Genomic DNA, 21,908 nt, shown 5'->3' on the forward strand with positions numbered 1-21,908 from the left:
ACTCAACCTTTTGACTCCTGACTTTGTCTGAGGTCTTACCAACATCTGTCTCCACAACCTCTCCACCAACTGGTTCCCATTCCCCTGCAACTCTAGTTTAAAACCCCTCCCTCCACAACTCCAGTTTAAACCCCTCCTCTTCCCCCCCCCCCATACAGTATGAGCAAACCTTCCCACTAGGGTATTAGTCCCCCTCCAGTTCAGGTGCAAACTGTCCCTTCTGTACAGATCCCACATTCCCTGGAAGAGAGCCCAGTGATGCAAAAATCTGACAATCTCCCTCCTACACCATCCTTAGCTATCTGTTAAACTGCATGATCTACATATTTCCAGCCTAGCACCTGGCATGGCCAGCAATCCTGAGATTACAACCCTGGGAGATCCTGTGCTTTAATTTAGCACCTAACTCCCTGAACTCATTTTGCAGAACCTCGTCATTCTTCCTACCTTTGTCATTGGTACCTACATGGACCACAACCTCAGGCTGCTCACCCTCCCACTTAAGAATGCTGAGGACTCGACCTGAGATGTCCCTGACCCTGGCACCCATCATCTGGGAATCTCAGCATATTTCTGGTGTTATTCACTTATTGATTTGTATATGTTATGTGTGTTTGCAATGGCTATATCCATTAAGTAAGTTGTTCTTGCTTATTTATCCTGGGTTTTTTTTGTATTTGCAGTTTGTCTTCTTTTGCACATTGGTTGTCAGTCTTCATGTGTCATTTTTCATTGGTTCTATTGTATTTCTTTGTCCTATTTGAATACCTGCAAGAAAATCAACCTCAGAGTAGTATATGGTGATAAATATACACACTTTGATAATAAGTTAACTTTGCACTTTGAGCAGGACACCTGCAGATCAACTGTGAGGGTCTAGCATGAGCTTCAAATTCCTCAATCAATGTTGCATTCACACTTAAGTGTAAAGAGGGAAGCTACATTTTGAAACTCATCTGGAGAAGACACAAGGACAGACATCATTGCTGAGATACATGTACATCAGAACAAAAAGCCAAGATTCCACTTCTAATGCATCATACAATTTCTCCCCCACCCTTTGAGAATACAGCAACTGCTGCTTCCACAGCTGACTCTCTGTTAGTTACACTCAGCAACAGCTGAAACTAAATCTAATTTTGATCATTTACATCTTAATCCAGTTTAAAACTTGGATGGAAATGTGAACACGCCCATTTCTCAGTGATCCTAGTACCTTCTGATAACCATTTACACTCAGTGACCAGTTTATTTGATACCTCCTGTGCCTAATAAATTGGCCACTGAGTGCAATTGGAGCCCATCTACTTCAAGATTCAACATGTTTCATGTTCAGAGATGCTCCTCAGCACACTACTTGCATGGTTATTCCAGTTACTGTCGCGTTCCTGTCAGCTTGAACTAACTGGTCATTCTCCTCTGGTTTCTCTTATTAGCGAGGTGATGCCACTCACTGGATTTTTTTTTTGTACCATTCCCTGTAAACTCTAGAGACCGTTGTATGTGAAAATCACAGAAGATCAGCAGAGTCTGAGGTTCTCAAACCACCCTGTCTGGAACCAACAATCATTCCACAGTCAAAGTCACTTAGAATGCATTTCTTCCCCATTCTGATGTTTGGTCTGAACAACAACTGAACCTCTTGACCATGTCTGCATGCTTTCATGTACTGAGTTATGGCTACATGATTGGCTGATTTGATATGTATGGGTGTACCTGATAAAGTGACCTGTGAGTGGGAAAGTCATCTTTAACTAGTGAAACAAACAACCTAGGTGAGTTGGACCATTTCTAGTGAGACTAGGTGGCCAGTTAGCCATCTGAGTGAGACCTCCTATTGTAGCATGTGCAAAATTGTGAGGGCACTTGTATTCCAGTGGCACTAGATACCTTTAGCATAATGATTTACTGCTCTGGTGATTGGAGTTCAATTCCGGCTGCAGTAAGGAGTCTGTATGATCGCATGTGCTCTGGATACCTCCCACATCCCAAAGACATACAGATTAGAAAGGGTTAATAAGTTGTAGGCAAGCATGGCAATACTTGCGGGCTGCCCCCAGCACATCCTCAGACTGTGTTGGTTGTCGATGCAAATGACATATTTCACTGCATGTTTTGATGTACATGTGATAAATAAAGCTTTTTTAAAATAAAGTTTTTTATCTGTATGTACAGTATGCAGGACAAGCTCTTCACTCTATCTCAGTACATGCAACAATAATAAACTAATCCCAATTCCCATATCTCCCAAACCATTCAACCTCAGAAACGGGTCTGCTGCACAAATTCACTAACTCAGGACATTTCCACAGAGAAGCATGGAAAGAGTACAAAAGCGGACCACAGTCTCAGTCACCAGCAAAACAAAACTCACATTTAATCAATCACACTGAGGTGGCTGTTGACACGAATGACTAATTTCACTGTACATTTCAATGTTTTGATGTACATGTGACAAATAAAGCTAATCTTTATTTTGAGCAACATACTCAAAATGCTGTAGGAACTCAGCAGGTCAAGCAGCATCTATGGAAATGAACAAACAGTCAACAATACCTATTACCACCCCCTGGATCCCCTCCTCCTTCTCTTTCTCCTATGGTCACCGAACTCTCCTATCAGATTCCTTCATTGCCAGCCTTCTACCTTTCCAACCCACCTGGCTTCATCTATCACTTCCTAGCTAACCTAATTGCCCTCCCCCTCCACCTTTTTCTTCTGGTGTCTTCCCCCTTCCTTTCCAGTCCCGGGGAAGGGTCTTGGCCCAAAATGTTGACTGTATATTCATTCCATGGATGCTGCCTGACCTACTGAGTACCCCCAGCATGTTATGTGTGTTGCTCTGGATTTCCAGCATCTGCAGAATCTCTTGTGTTTAATCTTTATCTTTGTCTCTCGTGTAATGCCTTGAGACATCAAGTAATGATTTCTCACTGTGCTTCTGAAGGACCTATTTAGACAGGTGAATTATATTTGGTCAAAGACCAGAAAATGACAGCTTCAACCCATCTCAGTAAGACACCAAACTATTAAATTATTGGTTAACAAGTGGGTGCCACAATTGGAGAGGGATATACTGACCTTGAAAATATTGCAACAATGTTTTTTTTTAGAATGATACCTGGACATTATTATAGAGACATAATACAAACATCTAGAAAAGTATTACAATTATTATACATTATATTGTAGAAGCGATTATACAAACTGATTCGGTTCTCCCTGGAATTCAGAAAACTAAGTAATGATTAGATTTTTCCCCCAAGATGTCTGGTTGAATGAATGCAGAGGGAGAGAAAACAATTTCACTGCTTGAGGAAACAAAACTAGAAAGATTGAAAATTAACAGCCAGACGTTTAGGGACGGGTCAAAAATGTGACATACTCAGAGGATAAAAGTAGTTTTAAAATTCCCTTCCTGCAAATGGCATTTGATGCTAGGAGGATAGTTTACTCTAAAGCCCAAGTTTGACAGGTTTTTGCAATCAAAGACCTCAAGGGATATGGTGCAAAGGTTGGGGGAGGGGTGGAAATATAGTGTTAGATTACACATTCGTTATGATATGTCACAAGTTTTCAGAGCTAAAATGTTGACCTTTGTTCCTACACAATGCAGTTTTCAACAGTTTATCTATCAAGAGAAAAAAGCATCGGCTTTAGCAAATACTAAATGAGCCAGTCACTAGTTTCTTTGTTAATGAATCACTCCTCAAAAGACTCATTTGGGGGTGACAATTTAATTTTATTTCGAGGTACAGCACAATAACAGGACTTTCTGGGCCAACAAGCCTGCTCCACTGAAGTGCACCATGTGACCAATTAACCCACTAGCCTATAGGGCTTTAGCAATGTGGGAGGAAACCAGAGCACCTGGAGGAAACCGACTCCACATGGCCAGTGGAGAGAAGTGAACCCAGGCTGTTGGCACTGTGTAATAGCTCTAACTAGCCACTATGCTACTGTGTCGCCCCAAATGGTGATCTGTGCGACAAAGGAATACCACCTCAACGCTGGTGGAATTGGTGACCGTTGTACTGACCATGAAAGGAACACACTAGGAGAAAGTCAACCTCAGTCATTGTACAGTGACCCTCCCTCCAACAAAGAGTTTCTGTGAAACCATTAGCTTAGGGTTTCATCCACAGTAGGTGTCAAGGAGACATCCATCGCGAAGGACCCTCGGCATGCCAGGCGTGCCCTGTCTCACTACTACCACCAGGGATCCTGCAGACACACGTTCAATGCCTTAGGAATAGTCTCTTCCACTGCACCATCAGGTTCTGAATGGTTCATGGACACTTACTCACTATTTTACTCACAAGAGATTCTGCGGATGCTGGAAATCCAGAGTTACACACATAATATACTGGAGGAACTCAGCAGGTCAGGCAGCATCCAGGGATTTTAGTCTCCATATTCTTGTATCTCTAAATAGACACTTTGGTTTGCTCTCTTTTTGCATCATTTACGTTCAAGTTCAAATTCAGGTTTATTGGTATTCAACTATATACATGTATACTGTAAACCAAAACATTTCTCCAGACCAAAGTGCACAACACAGTATATACATGTCACTCACATAGGAATATTACCATAATAAAACATATTCCAGAAAGTGCTATGTAGCATAAGGTGCATTTACAACACAAGTCAAAGAGCGAACAGTATGTCCCTACAGGCTACTGGCTAATATTTCTTTTAGTAACTAATGATAATTTTCAATGCACTGCTGCCACAACACATTTCATGACATATGCCAATGATAATAAAGCTGACTCTGCCCGCTGCCTACACTTGTAAATGCTGAGAACTTAGTCAAGGTACAGAAACCTGTCAATACTAAGTGTCAAATCCAGCATTGGACAGAATCTTCTGTGGACTGACAAGGACTCGGAGATTGGGTGCGGTGAGCCTTTTCCTCCGCATCACATCATGGATTATGCATAACTGCTCCGATGGAAATCAATAGTCCTTTGTCAATTAAACAACAGAACAACCGTTCCTAACAGATAAGATTCCATTACTTGTAGGCACGCTCGGTTCAGCTTTAACTCCGCTATGGACGCTCCCAAGCCTGGCTGCGAAAAGGAGGACGGTCGGGCTCAGGGATTGCATTTCCCATCCCATAAAAACCCAGAGCTACCGAAATGGCAGCCGAAGCTCCAAAGACCTCATCCCTGGGAGAAGAAGGATTTTCGACACAAGGAGATGGGCTACACCTGGAAAGACTTGCCCAGGATAGAGGACTCTAGCAGCCTACGCCCCAGTAGGGTTTACATAAGAACAGCATGCCTATTCAGCTTTAGGCATAGCAGAGATAGACAGAAAATACATCGGCAAAAAGATGTATCAAGAGCCAGAGAAAGTATGAAAATATACTAATAAACCCGGAGATATGTTCTGATCCAGAACAGACTGTCTGAAAGCATAATGGAGGGAAAACTCAACAGTAACTTTCAAAAGTGAATTGGACAAAGTCTGGGAAGTTGAGAAAATTACAGACCCGGGGGAGAAGAGCCGAGGGAATTGAACTACTCTTCAAATATCTGGCAAGAGGCATACCATCAGAACGACCTCCCATGTTGTACTAATCCGTGATTCTATTATACATTCCTCCCATCAACCTGCCAACGCAGTGGCATTAATGCCGCCTCAGCTATTCCCCTCTGCATTTCCAGCGCCCTAAACGGCAGCCTCGTGTGTACATAACTGCCTGTCAGGTTTATTTTACAGTGAAGAACAAAAGATGTCGAGTCATTTCTCCCCCCCCCCCCCCCCAATGACTTCAGAATTGATCCAATGACTAAGCAGAAACATCGCCGCTCTCTCCCGGTGCACAATCCCAAATGCAACAGTTTGAGGTGCCTGCTTACAGTCGCACAGCCCAGCGGCAGCTGAGGGCGTTTGACTGCCATCAATAAGATGACACACCAGAGGCCAAGTGACAATGGCAGATCTCTCCAAATAATCTGACCCAGATGATGGGGAAGGGGAGGGGGAGGGGGAGGGGTGTCTGATCAAACTGACGCACCGCACTAAATGATGTTTCATATTATTTATAGACTCTTACAGTATGGAAAATACCAAATTTAAAAAAAAATTCAGACCGGCATAAGAAAGCAAAGGCCAGCAGAAATCAATCTCAGTCTTTTCACTTGTATTTATGTACACGCAACAAATTCTGTGTCCATCTGAAACGGGAGCCGGGACTGCAGTGTTGTTATGATTGCCCCGTCTGCTGGGCCATTAGGTTGGGAAATAACGGGACACTAAACCGTTAGCTTAAGCCTGTCAAAGCGGATTTACCTTTATACCGCTCCAACACGTCCTCGTAAGCCTGCAGATACTCCAATTCGGCGGCGTAGTAATAGGCAGCGGGTGTGAAGCCTGGGGTGTAGCTTGCCATGGGTACCGGAGGGCGACAGAGCGCGGCCGGGGTGCAACTCACGTCTCTCCAGCTGTAACTCCGGCTGCGAGCAGGCGGCGCCGGGAGCCGGGGGGCGGGGGTTGACAGCAGCTCTTCAAGCACCACCCCCCGGCCCGGCTGCACCAATGGCGAGAGGCGGCCCTGCCCCCCATTCTTCGGCGAGGGCGACGTCTCTCCCGTTCCCGCTAGGGCCGAGAGCGGAGCTGCGTCTCTTTCGCACCTCACGGCTCCGGCCACCGCCATGCTCCCCTCCACTCACTGCGTTTTGCAACCCACAGGCAGGGAACCCCTGCCGCTCACTGGTAAAGTGCAGCGATCTCTTATGTGTTAAACAGAACCGCAGAAGATGGCGTGGGAACGCTCCCCTGCCCTGTTTGCAGTGAGCTGCAGGATCCCGCCGCACCTGACGATGCGGAGAAAGCGGTGGGGACTCAATCCATCGGGGTTCTCCCCTCCCGACGTCTTCGCAAACATAAATTCAGTGGGAAGCAGATTCCAAGACATCCTCTAATATCCATAATAATTGATCGTGACATTCTTGGTGGGAACTGGGCGAGTTTGGATGGGTAAACAATCGGATACACACCTGATTTCACCCCGGGCTACAAACACACAATGCTGGAGGAACTCAGGGGTCAGTTCATCTGGTTTGCCTGCCTGGGTTACTCGAGGGGAAAGGTGAGAGGGATACGTGGGAGGTTATTGCTACACGCCACCAACCCTTGGCCTGCTTTCAAATTACATTATTATATATTGTATCTCGTGACAGGATATTTATTATTCGACCTGTCTTGGCACTCGTTGATTTAATGTCGAGTAAGCACCATTCCATTGTATTATAATGCATAGTGGTAGGTGGTATTAAATCAATCTAGTATGCTGTGTAAATATCAATAAAGGCGACAAAACACTCCTAGTTATTTCAAATCGGCCGACGACTCGGTATCAAAGTGATCAAATTAAGGAGGGGATGGATATGTGATCACAATAGGAATACAGGATCTGAAAGCACGGTGCACTGTTCGCCCGCTTTCCATAGCAATCTTCCTGAACTAATGCACAGTTCCAATTCAATTGACCAAATCGTGGCTTCCAGCCAAAAGGAAGGAAATTAAATTAAAATCATGTAAATAGCAGAATCAATCTCTAACGTGCCATAGTAAATGCCCTCGTAGTACAGTGCAGATTTTAATTTACAGTCATGGAAAAAGCCCTCACCGGCTATCCTGAGAACGGCTCTTTCAGCGGGGTCCAACACCGACCCTCCTTGAATCTTTCTCTTGGACCTCTCGTGCTTCGGCAGGTTCCAAGGCAGGGTGTCCCCAGGAGCTGGCGAGACGGTCCCTGATCTTTGGCCAAAATCATCCTCTTCGTCCGAATAATCGGCAGAAGACATGGAACAGGGGCGAGAGCTGCTCCCGATACTCTACACGGAGGCAGAAGGAGGCAGGGGAGAAGGGGGTGGGGGTGGGATGGAGGGTGGCGGGGGGGAGGAAGCAGGCAGACAAAAGATCAAATGAAACACACACTACTATTGGCTGACAAACGGACATTAGGATCGGGTTTGAACAAACACACATTCACAAAAAAATTGGAACTAAATCCTCTCACCTCTGCCTCATTGCAATTAATAGACTTTCACTTTTGAATCGGCATGATTTCAAGATACATGATAACCGCTTTCTTATCATCGATAGATACTTAAACGCCATGAACGAAGAGGGAAGGGGTGCGTTTTTGCTCGCAATAAATCTGTATTTGTCTCCCCCATCAGGGCTAAGGTAGACTTACCATGGCGCTCAGAGAACAATTCCACACAAACTGTTCTTTCCTTGAAGGTTCTGATATTTTTTCAACAATGAGTTTTTTTTCTCTCTGTTGCAAAGACAGAGAGTGGGGGAGAATTACCACGCCCAGGCAGTCTCCCCTGATGTTTAGCGGAACGTCGGTTTGCAGTCCCTCCCTGGAGTATGCAACGCCAAGGAAGTGAGTGATTTTAAAATCAGTCACTGCACCTTAACGATGCGTTGACATCAAATGAAGCCAAGTCAGTACACGGACCCTGCAGTTCCGGTTAATGCTATGCTGGGTTCGGTGCATCATTTTGTGACTCGCCAGCCCGTTTCAGGGATGTTTTCTCCTCTCTCATTCTAACAATGTCTTTTGTTTATTCTAACGATTAGTCACACATCGTCAGCATTAATGTCTAAGGATTTCCCTCCGCCCTATTGCAACATCGTGCAAATCTGTTAACGTCTTCCTTGCCCTCCTCACCCAATTCACCAATTTAGCAACTTGTGTTTGTCGGTCAGCCGACCCCGGCTCCCCGCCCAGCCGAAAGCCCGCGGCTTCCAGTGGATTGGCTGAGACCGAGCGTCAGTCTCTGCACTGAAAGTGACGCCTTTGACAGTCACAGTCAATGACTCGCGTCCCAGACTGGCCGCATCGGAGAGGCAAAACAATGCACAAAGGAGGGGGATGAACACAGAGAACTGCGGCCAATCGACTCCCACCCCAAAACAAGAGTCGGCTGGGCATCACGGTGGATACATTTGGGAATGAAGATGAAGACGAGAATGTGTCAAGATTTGTCTGTTTTGTGTACGTAATGTGATTGTAGTGGTTTGAATTTATAATAAACGTATTTTTGTAAACAAAAGCAAGGGGATGGCAACTGGCCATATTCAAACGGTTAAATGCCGCAAAGGAGTGAGACAACAGGATCGTTTCCACAAGAGGCTGAATGTCTTGTTGCTTTACTATAGCTTTCGGATACTCAGCTTCCACCCCCACATAATACCGGCATTGGAACATGCCAGAATCATCGGTCAGGACTCAAATTTGTCACTCACAGAGTCACAGCGCCAAAAAGGCCATTCCGTCAAATTGCTCCACGTGTGTGCGTGTGTGTGTGTGTACCACAAACGCCTTCTTCCTCACACACAAGGATTCTACCTTTCCTTCCACTCGAAGCAGGAACTGTGGAAAAGTGCGGCAGGAGTGGAAGGCCAAACGGAACCGTCGTGAATGAAGGTGCAGTCTGAATCCCGTGTTCCTACGCTTTAACTCTACAAGGCTTCGTTGTCTACTATAGCCACGCCTGCTGGCAATACATCTACACCACACGTTCTAAATATATAAATACTTATTTCTCTCAACGCCATAAAATCAATTAGCAAATTTGAGCGTGGGAAAATGTCAAATTCCACCAAAATAAACGATACTGTTATTAAATTCATAACTCATTACACCTGGACATGTTTTGAGGGCAGACTCCGGTCTGCGCCACCGGGTCGATCTGTCACACAACAGATTGATTACGTGTAGGACTTCAAATTTGTGCTACAGAGCAGTGTCAGGTTCGACTGTTGAATCCTCTTTCGACCCTGGCGAGGTTAGTCAGCAATCGACTAATCAACTAAACAACTTTTTGAAAAGAATCAATGGCTCCGTGGGTCTTCCGCAAATGTCATAGCCCTGAATCATTAACTTCGTCTCCGTCCAATCCAAGTACTAGCATTACAGGTGTAAACACAGGACGTCACACGAGAGGTTGGTTCTGTTATTTTATGTCTTATTTAATAAAGCAATACGAACAGATGGTAAAGAAGCCGGGTTGCTCTCTGAAAGTCTTCCTTTTCCTTTTCTCTGTAATCCTACATTTTTCCCTTTAAGGCAATATAATATATGATGATCACTTAAATTTCATTTTGTGATTATTTTCCCACTGGGGTTTCTTGAGAGCTTTGGATTATTGAACCAGTAGGTACAAATAATTGCAAACATCCTAATATTTCAGTAAATTGGGAAATAATAAAAAACGAGTATCTAATGGCTCAAACAAATATTTCAAACCCTGGGATCTCAACAGTGAAGTGTGTGAAATATTTGTTTGTGTTGTGGTAGTTTTTGTGTTTTGGAGAAATATCTGAAGTGAGCGACTGGAGTATAAGCTTACTCGCCTGGAATTTAGAAGAATGGGGGGGAGGGATCTCATTGAAACCCTTCAAATATTGAAAGGCCTGGATAGAGTGGATGTGGAAAGATATATTTCCTATACTGAGGGAGTCTAGGAGTAGAGGACAAGGCCACAGAACAGAAGGACATCCCTTTAAAACATAGAAGGGGAGGAATTTCTTCAGCCAGAGGATGGTGAATCTGTGCAATTTATTGCCACAGACAGCTGTGACAGCCAACTCACTGGCCGTATTAAAATAGAGGTTGTTAGGTTCTTGATTAATAAAGGTGCCAAAAGTTACAGGGAGAAGGAAAGAGGATGGGGTTGAGAGGGATCATAAATCACCCATGATGGAATGGTGAATGGAATGACAGCAGGCCTGAAGAGCCTAGCTCTGCTCCCATGTCTTTCCAGCTTATGGTCTTATGGAGTCACCAATTTATCTTTTGATAAAATATCTCCAGCCAAATCCATGTCTATTTCAGCCCATTCCAGCACTTTCAAGCATTTGCAACTGTCAATAGTGGCAGGTGAGAGTATCAATTGGGCCCCCTTGTCTGATACTCACAGCTCTGCGCGTTGGCGTTCCCTGCACAGAGTGATAAAACTCCGCCTGCACTCTGCTGCTCCTCTTCACCTTCCTTCTTCTTACAAGATGCTCCTGGTCACTCTCGGGTATCTCCACCAGCGGTTTGGAGTCGTCGGACACTCGCATCCTGCAGCTCCTCCGGCCACGTCGCGGACTGTGTCTGAACCCCTAGAGACGCAACAAGACAGGTGCAGTTTTATTCAGAAATTATTTACTCCACCACCGCCAACAGCCACTCCTACAACATGACTTTCCAACATTGCTTCATCCTACTGCAATGTCGAACGAGCAGTTTGGTTTCCACGCACCACACCACTTGTACAGGGCAACAATTGCTCAGCACATCTTAAACAGGTAAAGATTCTGGGATGTAAAATCATCCCTTCACACACATGGTGCAACCGTGCATTTCCTAACCGTTTAATGATGATAAATTAAATGAAAATGGACCACTACTGTCAAGTAGTGGTTAGCGCAACACCATTACAGCTCTGCACATTGGAGCTCGGAGTGCAATTCTGGTGTCATAAGAATTAAGCTGTAAGGAGTTTGTACGTTCTCCCCTTGACTGCATGGGTTTCCTCCGGGTGCTCTGGTTTCCTCCCACAGCCCAAAGACATATCGGGTAGTAGATTAATTGGTCAGCGTAAATTGTCCTGTGATTAGGCCAGTGTTAAATAGGTGGGTTGCTGGCCGGTGTGGCCGAAGGGGCTGTTCTGTGCTGCATCTTTAAATAAATAAATAAACTAATAAAACATGACAAAATGAGTGAGCAAGTTTAGATAATAGACGGAATTTGGTGTGGGAAAATGTGATGTTACCAATAGCTTGATTTTGTGGCTTTTATAAATTGAAACTCATTTCAAGGACGTCCCTTACACAAAAGAATGCTGTGGGAAACTCAGCATTTACGGACGGGAGTAGCCAGTCGGTGTTCCGAGCTGAGATCCTTCAGTTTGGACTGCCAGCCCTTTGCCGTGAGGACTGCGCTCCCTGTACACAGCGGGGTCACCGGTTCTCCAGGCGCCCCGGCTTCAGCCCACGGTCAGAACCCAAACCCCGAGCGAGGCTAATCGTTGCAACTTAAACGGCAGGGCTCCGCTGCCGATCGATGCCACATTCAGAGCAACTAAACATATTTTAATTTAAACTCTTAATATCAATCTGAAAATTCTCTCAAAATTTTGTCATATTCAAATAATGAGTTAGAAAGCTTTTTACCAATAATAGTATTTGTGGTTGCTTTGTAGTCAACCGAGATTACTGTGTTGCACAAGATCCACTTCTTGATACTCCCCCCCCCCCCCCCGCTCTTGATGACGTCGTGATTTCTTGGTTAGGCGCAGTACAGATGCTTTGGCCGACAATGTTGTGACAATCTTTTAACCTACTCTAAGACCAATCTAACTCTTTGCTGCCCCTTAGCCCTCTGTTTTTCTTTCATCCATGTGACTATCTAAGAGTCTCTTAAATGTCTCTAATGTATCTGTTTCTAACACCACCCCGGCAGAGCATTTCACACATCTACCACTCTGTGCGAAAAAAAACACCTATTACTGGTCTCTGGCTGTCATTTGGTTGTCTGGGCCCTACAATTCATCAATTCCACCCCAGAGCTTTTCCACTTCCCCTCCTGCTCCAAACCTGTCTGACCAAGCTCTTGGTGACCTCCCATAATAACTGGACAAGCAATATTTTAAAAAAACTACTTCACATGCCCGCTCGACATCCGTGGTCCACTGGAGGCAGAGACCATTACAGAATTTCTGCTTCCCAACTTGGCCACTAGAGGGCAAAGGGAGATGCCGGAGGAGACTGCGAGGGCAAAAGAAGGAATCTACTTCTTGGATATAATCGATGCTCTCCCTCAAAGCCTTGGCTATGCCCTGAATAGCCCTGGTGCATTCAGGATATCCATAAGAACTGAAGGTTAAGGGCATACTAATACTAAAGTTCAAAGTAAATTTATTAGCAAAGTATGTATCCGTTACCATATACTAATCTGAGACCTATTTTTGCAGGCATTCACAGTACAACAAAGCAATACAAAGCAATCAATAAAAAACTACACACAGACAGACAAATAACCAATGTGCAAAAGAAGACTGTGCAAATAAAAAAAAGTATTGAATAGTAAATGATATTGAGAGTATGAGTTGTTAAGTCCATAAAAGTGATGGTTTACTATTACTAAGACAAATGCACTGCTCTAAAGGGCACTATATGAGATAATTCTTACCCTTGGCCATTAGGCTCTATAATGAGTCAACCTATAGCCGGGAAAGTGATGAAGTCCTCCCATTAGACTCATATTTAATTCTTTCTTACTTCTCATCTGTGATACACAAATTCAGATTAAATATTAACTAATTGATTATTCCTTTCTCCACTCAAGGGGTTTCATACAGATTTGCTGCTTACTTATGATCTCCACGCAAAGCTGAAGACTTCCATCTACACTGCTTCATGCTATGCTTCTATGTTATTGGTCAACGCAGTATCATCCTTTATAAATTAACCTACAGAAACATTTCCCCTTCCCTTCTTCATGCCCTCCTTTTGAAGGGATGAATGAAAGGGGATTGTGGAACAAAATATACTTCCTGTGCTGATCTTGTCACAAAACGGAGATACCGTATTACTCATTTTAAAATTCCAATTCATTTACTTGTCAGATTAAATAAAACACCTACATTTACATATTACTTTTCACAATATCTGAAAGTGTAGTTAAGGTAGTTATCTACTATTTTGTATAGGGGTAGCTATTTTTACAGAAGAAGCATCCATGCACAGAAATATAGTAATAATTGGATAATGTGCATTTAGATATCTCCCAAAATCCTCCAGATGCACTGGTAAGATAATCAAGCCAAAGTCAACATCCTCTCTCAGGCCAATAATAGTTATCGAGCACTAAAGAACTGAAACAAGCCCTTCAACCCATCTAGTCTGTGCTGACCTGGTCTTCTGCTTGCCCCATCTACCTGCACCTGGATCATAACCCTCCAAACCCCTTTCATCCATGTACCAATCCAAACTTCTCTTACCGGGTTACAATTAAATCCACATCTATCACTTCTCATTGTAGCTGTTCCACATCACACCATCCTCTGAGTGAAGAAATTGCCCCTCAGATTCCCCTTAAATATTTCACCTTTCACCCTCAACCTGTGACCTCTAGTTTTAGTCTCAGCCACCTTTATAAGATCACCCCTCATTCTTCTACACTCCAGGGAACAAAGTCTAGCATATTCAACCACTCCCTATAATTTGGGTCCTCAAGAACCAGCAACATCCTTGTGAAATTTTCTCTGCATTCTTTCAAGCTTATTGTTATCTTCCATGTAGGAGGTGACCAGATCTGCACACATACTCCAAATCTGACTTCACCAGGGTTGTGTTGAATCCACTGTTAAAGGCCTAGTTACCTTCAGGTGACTCCATAGGGCAGACCAGGTCATTCACGTGCCTGACACCAGACTCTTGAAAGAGACAATCTGTTCTGAGCTCTGTCATGGGAGGAAACTACTGGGTAGACTGAGGAGATGATGAATGAAAGGAGATCTTTGAAGAATAAACGAGAATTCTCATAGAAACATATACAATTCTGAAAATGATGGAGGCAGGAATCTAGTTTCCGCGAGTAAGTGAGACCATAACTAGGGGACATAGCCTCAGCATTCAGGGGAATAGATTTAGGACAGAGATGAGCAGAAACTGCTTCTTCCAGAGATTGGTGAATCTGTGGAACTCTGTCCAGGGAAGCAATAGAGGCTTATATTTAACACACAGTTAGATAATGCATGTTTCTGCATAACAGGGGAATTAGTATTAACAGATAATAAAAAGCATTTTGTAGACCTACAAATTGACATAAAGTGCACATACACATGTAATTAAATTATACAAAAATATAATGCTAATTTACTTCTGTTTTCTAAATAAGATAAAAATAAGTAAAATCATTGACTTCATGGTGGGAGTGTTGTCATTGAGTCAGAGCTGAACTTGTGGAGAGTGAGTTGGGGGTTAGAGTGTGGGTGCTGTTAGTAACTGATCTCACTGTACATGTAAATTTTGCCTCATCTGCACTCCTCACACAACAGCACCATGTCATAGTGATTATACAACACATATATCTCCCTTTATAGGTCAGTGTGGTTTCCAAGACAAATTTTTTATAAAACATTGTTTGCATCTGGGATTAGGGAAATCTGTTGAAGGGGACTAATGTTAAAGATGTGATGAGATTGATCTTCTGTGAATTAAACATAATTACAAGTAGACATTTATGACCATTCCCTGGTGTATTTTGCCACCCTTATTTATGGTTAACTGGGTCAGAATCTGATTCCTCTCTCATTAGAAAAGCAGATTATAACCTTATTCTATTTTACGTCACTGGTCAACAGAAAAAACAGCAGCTGCTTGAGGCATATATCATTCTCTTCTCCAGACATAGCACTTTTCAGTTATTGGGCAATTAAGAAGGAAAAATGTCCATTATTTTGTACAAAATGGTAAGCATTTAAAAAATACAAATTAGATTTTTTTTGCATTAAATATTAAATATTCTAGTGATGATTTACAAATGTTTGTAGAAGCTACTAATTATATATTTTATTTTCTAATTATTATACTAATAAGATCATAACACCATAAAACATAGCAGAGTTAGGCAATTCAGCCCATCAAGTCTGCTCCGCCATTCCAACATGGCTGATGTATTATCCCTCTCAACCCCATAACCCTTGCCACTCTTACTAATTAAGAACCTATCAACCTTAACTTTAAATAGATCTATTTTCCAACATAATTGGCTGCAAAAAACTGCAAAATCTGAAAACAAAATTAACCACAGCACTGAAAAAATTAGGTTCAGGTCCACCTAATGAGAAATGCCCATGTTGTGGATCGAGTAGAATCCACTTCCAGTGTCCAGCTTTGACCAGAGATAATAAACTTGCATTTAGATCTGCATCTGCCTTTTAATGGTGTCCCCAGGTTCATCTACAATAGGATCCCTGTGATTTATTTGGTGCATCTACTACTCATATGACTTTTCACAACATTTTAACTGGTTGTATCATTATCTGGTATGCAGGGGCTTCTGCACAGGATCTGAAAAAAGCTACAGAAGTTTGCAAACTCAGCCTTCTCCATCATGGACATTAGCCTTCCCAACACTGGGGATATTTACAAAAGCCAATGCGCCAAAAAGAGCAGCGTCCATTATTAAGGACCCCGATCACCCAGGACACGTCCTCTTGCTACCATCAGGGAAGAGGTACAGGAGCCTAAGGACACACACTCAATGTCTAGGAATAGCTTCTTCCCCATGCCATCAGATTCCTGAACGAACATTAAATCACCTCTGAACACTACCTCACTATTTTTGCTGTCTTTTTACATTAATTATTTAATTTATTTTTTATATATGTGTGTTTGTATATATACTGTATACATTTTTATAGTAATTAATATTTTTTATGTACTGCTGCTGCAAAACAATGAATTTTATGACATATGCCACTGATATTAGGGTGGCAGAGTGGAGATACCAAAGGAGGTGCAAGGTGTTCCTTCCCTCTGCAAGCCTGCTGGTCATCATTGGACCATGTGCAGTACCTACTCAGCCTCTCCATCAAGGTCAGGTGAAGCCATGGGAGCAGGAGGTCTATATCGCAAGTCCCACTGGTTTATCTGACCGCTGATGCCAGGCAGAAAATCTCTGAAGAGTATTGATAATGGTTGGGGTCACCTGTATTGATAAGACACTTCTGTAGAAAAATTTGCCAAAACAATCATGGACAAGACCATGCTCACCCATGTCATGCAAGACACATAATAATGATGATGATGATGTCAATGATATTAAACCTGATTCTGATTCATTACAATGAGTGTGTATTTTATTTCTCTGGAGAACTAATTCTCACTGCAGTACTGCCTTCCTGAGACATGCATCTTTTGGATATGACCTTGAATCAAAGCCTTTATAGGAGGCTCTAAAAAAATCGCATGGCATCAAATCAAAGAAATATAACGAAGTGTCCTGGTCAATGTTCCTCTGTTACTTAACATCACTAAAAACATATTATCTAGTCATTAACACATTCATCCTTGCAGAACTGCCACATTTCTAACCTCACAACACTCATACAATTCCAGAACACATCTTTGCCTGTAAAGGAGTCTGAGACATCCTGAGTAGAAGAAAAGTTTATAGAAATGCAAGTTTTTCCATTTTTCTTTAATAAGAATTGACTGGAGCTTTTTCCCAATTGCGGATCCTATCAGCAAGCAGAAAATAGGGGCATTCATCTTCTTCATACAGATTGGATTCGAGAGGTGAACTCACCCTGTCTTGAGTATCCCTACATATCTTTACACCAGGGCAACTCCATATTTTTAATCTATTTCCCTGCAATCTTAAAACAAGCAGCTCACCTGTTTATTATGCCTGCTCATACATTTGGGATACTAATAGAACCTGAGGCACAATTTATTCTGTTTCTCAATAACCTATTGTGATAAGAATGTGACCTCATTGATGATAAACCAAACTGAAATATGGAATTAAATGGAATTTTGTGGAATGTGATATCTCCTCTCAATCAAGCATCATATGGAGATTTCCTCAATCTAAATGAAATCAGTGAAGGAGGTCATGTAGCTTGGAAGAGAAACAAAGTCGTGCTCCATGCAAGGATACCATGCTAGTTGTAGCTGTAGTAGAAAGGGCTACTGTTATTTCTTTATTAGATTTACAGTTAAATTAGAAAGGTTCACCACTGGATTAGAATGTCATGATTACTCACTGTTGAGTCATAGAATTATAGAGAAGTCATAGAATCATGTGCTGGCGTTGGAGAGGGTCCATAGAATTGTTCACAAGAATTATCCCAGGAATTAATGGGTTAAGGTAGGCAGAGTATTTGATGGCTCTGGGCCTGTATTCACTGGAGTTTAGAAGAATGAGTGTTGATCTAATTGATAACAATTGAATATTGAAAGGTGTGGATGTGGAGAGGATGTTTTCTATCGAGGGGAAGTCTAGGACCAGAGGATACAGTACCTTTAGGATGAATTTCTTTAGCCAGTGCGTGGAGAATCTATGAAATTCATTGCCACAGACAGCTGTGAAGGTCAAGTTATTGGGGATATTTAAAGTGGAGAGTGACAGATTCTTGATTAGTAAGGATGTCAAAGGTTATGGGGAGACAGCTAGAGATTGAGGTTGAGAGGGATAATAAATCAGCCATGATGGAATGACGGAGCAGACTCGATGGGCCAACTAGTCCATGCTGACCATGATACCCAAGATGTCTCATCCAAGCTGGTCTTATTTGCCAGCATTTGTTGCATAACCTTCTACCTTTCCTGTCCACGGAACTTAGATATCTATTTTTACTAATCAAGGATTTAAGAAATTGAGAATGAAAATAGAATTATTTGGATGAAAAATAACAAAAATATTAATTAACAGATTTGTTCTTCTGGTTTTCCCTTATGTATCCTGACAGCAACCATGTGGACAAGCTAAAGCAGTATTCCTCTGGTAACTCAAATAAAATGTTGGAGGAACTCAGTGGGTCAAGCAAGGAATAAACAGTCAAGGTTTTGGGCCAAGACCATTTCCCTGATAAAATGTCCAAAACTGTTTCACAAGAGTAAATTCCAATGGAGCATGATAAGGAAGCACCTATGGCCAGAAGAGTTTTTTGGGAGTGTCTGAAAGGAAAACGAGGGTAAGGTTACTCCAAAGTAGGGCTGATGTCATGGCGGACACAGCTGGTGACGGTAAAGGAAACCAGGAGGAATTTAAAAAGCTCCAAGACCTGGATGGGTTGTCAGACCGGAAGAGGTTACAGGGACAGGGAGTGTCAAGGCCATAGAGCGATTTGAAATCATGCAGAAGCAAGGCGTTCGCCTGATAATGCAGTAATCTGTAAAGTTGTGATGTTCAGATTGAGATCGATTGTCGCTATCCTACTTTAGCATCTTTCCCTTTCTCTCCTCTGGTTTAAAGGGCCTCAGGGGTACGCACTCCAGTTCCAGCGGAACGTGATACGCTCTGTCCGCAGAAACAATGATTCGAGAAGCGAGTAGACTCCGAGATCCCGCTAACCATGGACAACTAGGGTCACCGGAAACGACACTTCTACCACAGAGTCTAGAGAGCGCTACTCGCCCCGGCAGCCTGGGTGCCTGCACTAGACAAACACCCCGATTACAGTACTGAGATTGCAAAGCAACAACGTTCACGACGCACAGCGTCTCAATGATAATAAACCTGATTCTGATTTATTTCGGCTTTATTGATTTTGAATGAAGTTCCAGCTCCGTTTTGATGGGGTAGCCTTACATTGTATAATTTATGTTTTATATATATATATACACACACACACACACTAACCCACGCTCTCAACCGGATCCCACCTAGGCATCCCTGTCTTTAAAGAGAGGCTGTCATTTCAGAACCACTTTAAATCTGGGTTATGTGGGTAAGTAAGTTTGCATGACCTTGTGTATAGAAAGCGGTGATATACTGTAGATTGCTGTACCTCAGAACGGAAGTGCGATCTCATTCCTGCATCTGGGAGACAAAAAAAAGAACATCGGGAACAAATAAGATTTATTACACAGAATCGAGTAACAGCATAATTTACGCAGACATCATTAAAATTGCATGTTTCTTAGTTTAATTATAGATTTTTTAAAAAGAGCTGCATTTTGACAGTAATCGTTTATTCGTCTAGAATTTAATCGCATGCAAAAAATGTCTGTGCCACCAGCCGACGGTTGATTTGATAAAAGTTGATTTCTAAAAAAATAACAACATCCCGTGGCTTGAATCAGGGCGTGTGAAGGAGTGAGTCTTGCCGCAGTCTGGGATTTGTCTTCACTTTAAAGACACTACAAGCTTCTGCAGAGGCATCTAGAAGTTTGGTAAATGTCTTCGGATGCACCGAATTTGATTTGAAATTCTACCCGGAGAACCCAGGCTTCAGAGGGCCTCGGAGGTGACACGGGAAGGGAATTAGGATACGCGGGAGGGTGAGAAGGCGGGACGGCGAGAGGCGAAGGCACAGGGAAAAAGTTTGGGCTGGGGAAGAGATGAGGGGCGTCGGCGAGCAGATGGGATGGAGGGGAGGGTGCGATGCAGAGGAGGTACCGGGACGGGGATGGAGTTAAAGGATAGAATTGGAAAGTGGTGACGACTTGGGTGGCGAGGAGGTTGAGGTTGGAGAGAAGAGGGATGAGCCCGAGGACGCCAGGACTGGGAAGAGGCGAGGAGCTGGACACGGGACGAGTTGGCGAGAGCATTGGTAGGAAGAAGGGGATGAAAAGGAGGGAGAGACGAGAGTGGAAGGGAATGGGACAGGCGGTCCGCTGACTGGAGACGTGGGATGGGGAGAAATGAGAAAAGAGGTATGGGAGTTGGGGAGAGGGATAGCCACGGGGATTGGGAGAAGTGGTGGGCACAGCGCGGCGCGGGGAGGGGGCGAAATGGAGACGGCAAGGAGGGGGCGCTTACCTCGGCTCCTGGAGCGGCCCGAGCCGACCGACTTCATGGGATGCCGAGCCTTGCGGAGCTTACGGTGCCAACAGCAGAAGAACAAGATGGTAGCGATGGTAGCCAGGAGAAGCAGGAGCAGCAGCAGGATGCATTGGACGCTGTAGGGCTTGAGGAGCACCAGGAACGCCGCCGCAATCATGGTACGTGGCAGTGTGTGCAGTGCCTCCCCGCCGCAACACCAACTGGAGGTGAAGATTAAGGGGGATTCCGTATGTAATTCACTGACCGGACCTCATCACGCACTTTTTTTTACATTTATATTATGTCTCCCAGGGACTCAGAGGAAGGGCTGCTGATATTTTGGAAGCCCCTCTCGCACTGCACCAACCACCCTGGGACCTGTGCGAGCGGAGGGGGGAGGTCAGGGGAGAATTATTGATTCAATATAAAAGTGGAGATCATGACTCAGCAAGATGCAAAGCAGCCACTCTTACCATTGCGCGTGTTGCACCCGTAGTCCCTGTGATAATTTTTATATTTAAAAAAGCCCAGGGGCGTAATGCAAAACAAACCATTCAACATCCGTCCACAGGCAGAGAGAGAGAGAGAGCGAGAGCGACTATAGTCTACATGACTCTGTAGAACATAGTCCTCATATTAGAAAGCCAAATCAGAGATATGCGGTCTGCATCTTAACCGTAAATCAGTCTCGTTACATAGCAAGGCTTCAGGATTCCTTACGGTTTTACAATGTGACGTCTCCCAGCCCAACTTGGAGCAATTCTGTCTCACGTTTTCCTCCCCTCCTTATATCTGACACAGCACTCCCTCATCACCCGCAAGGACCGGTGTGAGATGGGAGACAGGGTGCATTTAAACGAGACGCATTGCATCGTCCATTTAACCCCTGCCGCAGTGAGTCATCCCGAAGCAATTCAGAAAAAATAAATCCGACTATTAAAATGCTCTCTTGAAAGGGAATCTCACTCTAATTTGCTCACCGGAGCCTGACGTGGAGCTGTTTTGCCAGCGGTACGTGACAGAAAATTATAGGGGAGCGAAACCGTTCAGGGGGCTTTAGAGTTAACGTGCATGCTGAGTGCGAACATTTGAAGTGATGTTTTATGCTGTATAAAAATAGAATATCAGAAGGCCTGGTACTGACACTGATGCCTCCAACTCACTCATTTGATCATTCGACCCTAAAAATAAAGGTCGGCGATCATTTTCTGGAGACGTGGGGTGACTGCAGAGAGACAGGGCATTGGAGAGCTAAAGTCACCGAGCGCAGAAACAGGCCCTTCTGCCCGGCCCGTTTATGCCGGCCATCAAGTACGCACAGGCTACACAGTAAATACTAGAAGAACTCGACCAAACAGAAAATGATTCCAGCGTCTGTAGCTTTAGT

At 43.7% G+C, this 21,908-nt stretch overlaps 1 protein-coding gene across 3 annotated transcripts; it reads right to left on the bottom strand.

The window, feature by feature from the left end:
* Nucleotides 1-221: 221 nt before the first annotated feature.
* LOC132400834 (uncharacterized) lies at nt 222-21,338 on the bottom strand. 3 transcript variants are annotated; one of them, XM_059982259.1, is made up of 6 exons: nt 21,242-21,338; nt 20,519-20,742; nt 19,545-19,576; nt 10,954-11,142; nt 7,646-7,853; nt 222-768 (listed from the first exon to the last, which is right to left on the bottom strand). In XM_059982259.1, exons 2-6 carry the CDS (start codon nt 20,697-20,699, stop codon nt 716-718), a joined length of 663 nt encoding a protein of 220 aa, XP_059838242.1. In that variant the 5' UTR covers nt 20,700-20,742; nt 21,242-21,338; the 3' UTR covers nt 222-715. The 3 variants fall into 3 exon arrangements, with proteins under 3 accessions (XP_059838242.1, XP_059838240.1, XP_059838241.1); XM_059982257.1 differs by lacking the exon at nt 222-768 and having other exon boundaries at nt 7,333-7,853; XM_059982258.1 differs by lacking the exon at nt 222-768 and having other exon boundaries at nt 7,333-7,853; nt 20,519-21,317.
* Nucleotides 21,339-21,908: the final 570 nt, after the last annotated feature.

The sequence above is a fragment of the Hypanus sabinus genome, chromosome 10, assembly GCF_030144855.1.
Source record: "Hypanus sabinus isolate sHypSab1 chromosome 10, sHypSab1.hap1, whole genome shotgun sequence".
In the NCBI taxonomy this organism is placed as follows: Eukaryota; Metazoa; Chordata; class Chondrichthyes; order Myliobatiformes; family Dasyatidae; genus Hypanus; species Hypanus sabinus.

Excerpts from the sequence above, each read along its gene's own strand:
- LOC132400834 (XM_059982257.1), bottom strand. The coding sequence starts at position 20,699 with ATGATTGCGGCGGCGTTCCTGGTGCTCCTCAAGCCCTACAGCGTCCAA. Across the intron at positions 11,143-19,544 it reads GATCGCACTTCCGTTCTGAG|GGGTTCAGACACAGTCCGCG; the intron begins GTACAGCAATCT and ends TTGCGTCTCTAG. Across the intron at positions 7,854-10,953 it reads GAACGCCAACGCGCAGAGCT|AGTATCGGGAGCAGCTCTCG; the intron begins GTGAGTATCAGA and ends GCCTCCGTGTAG.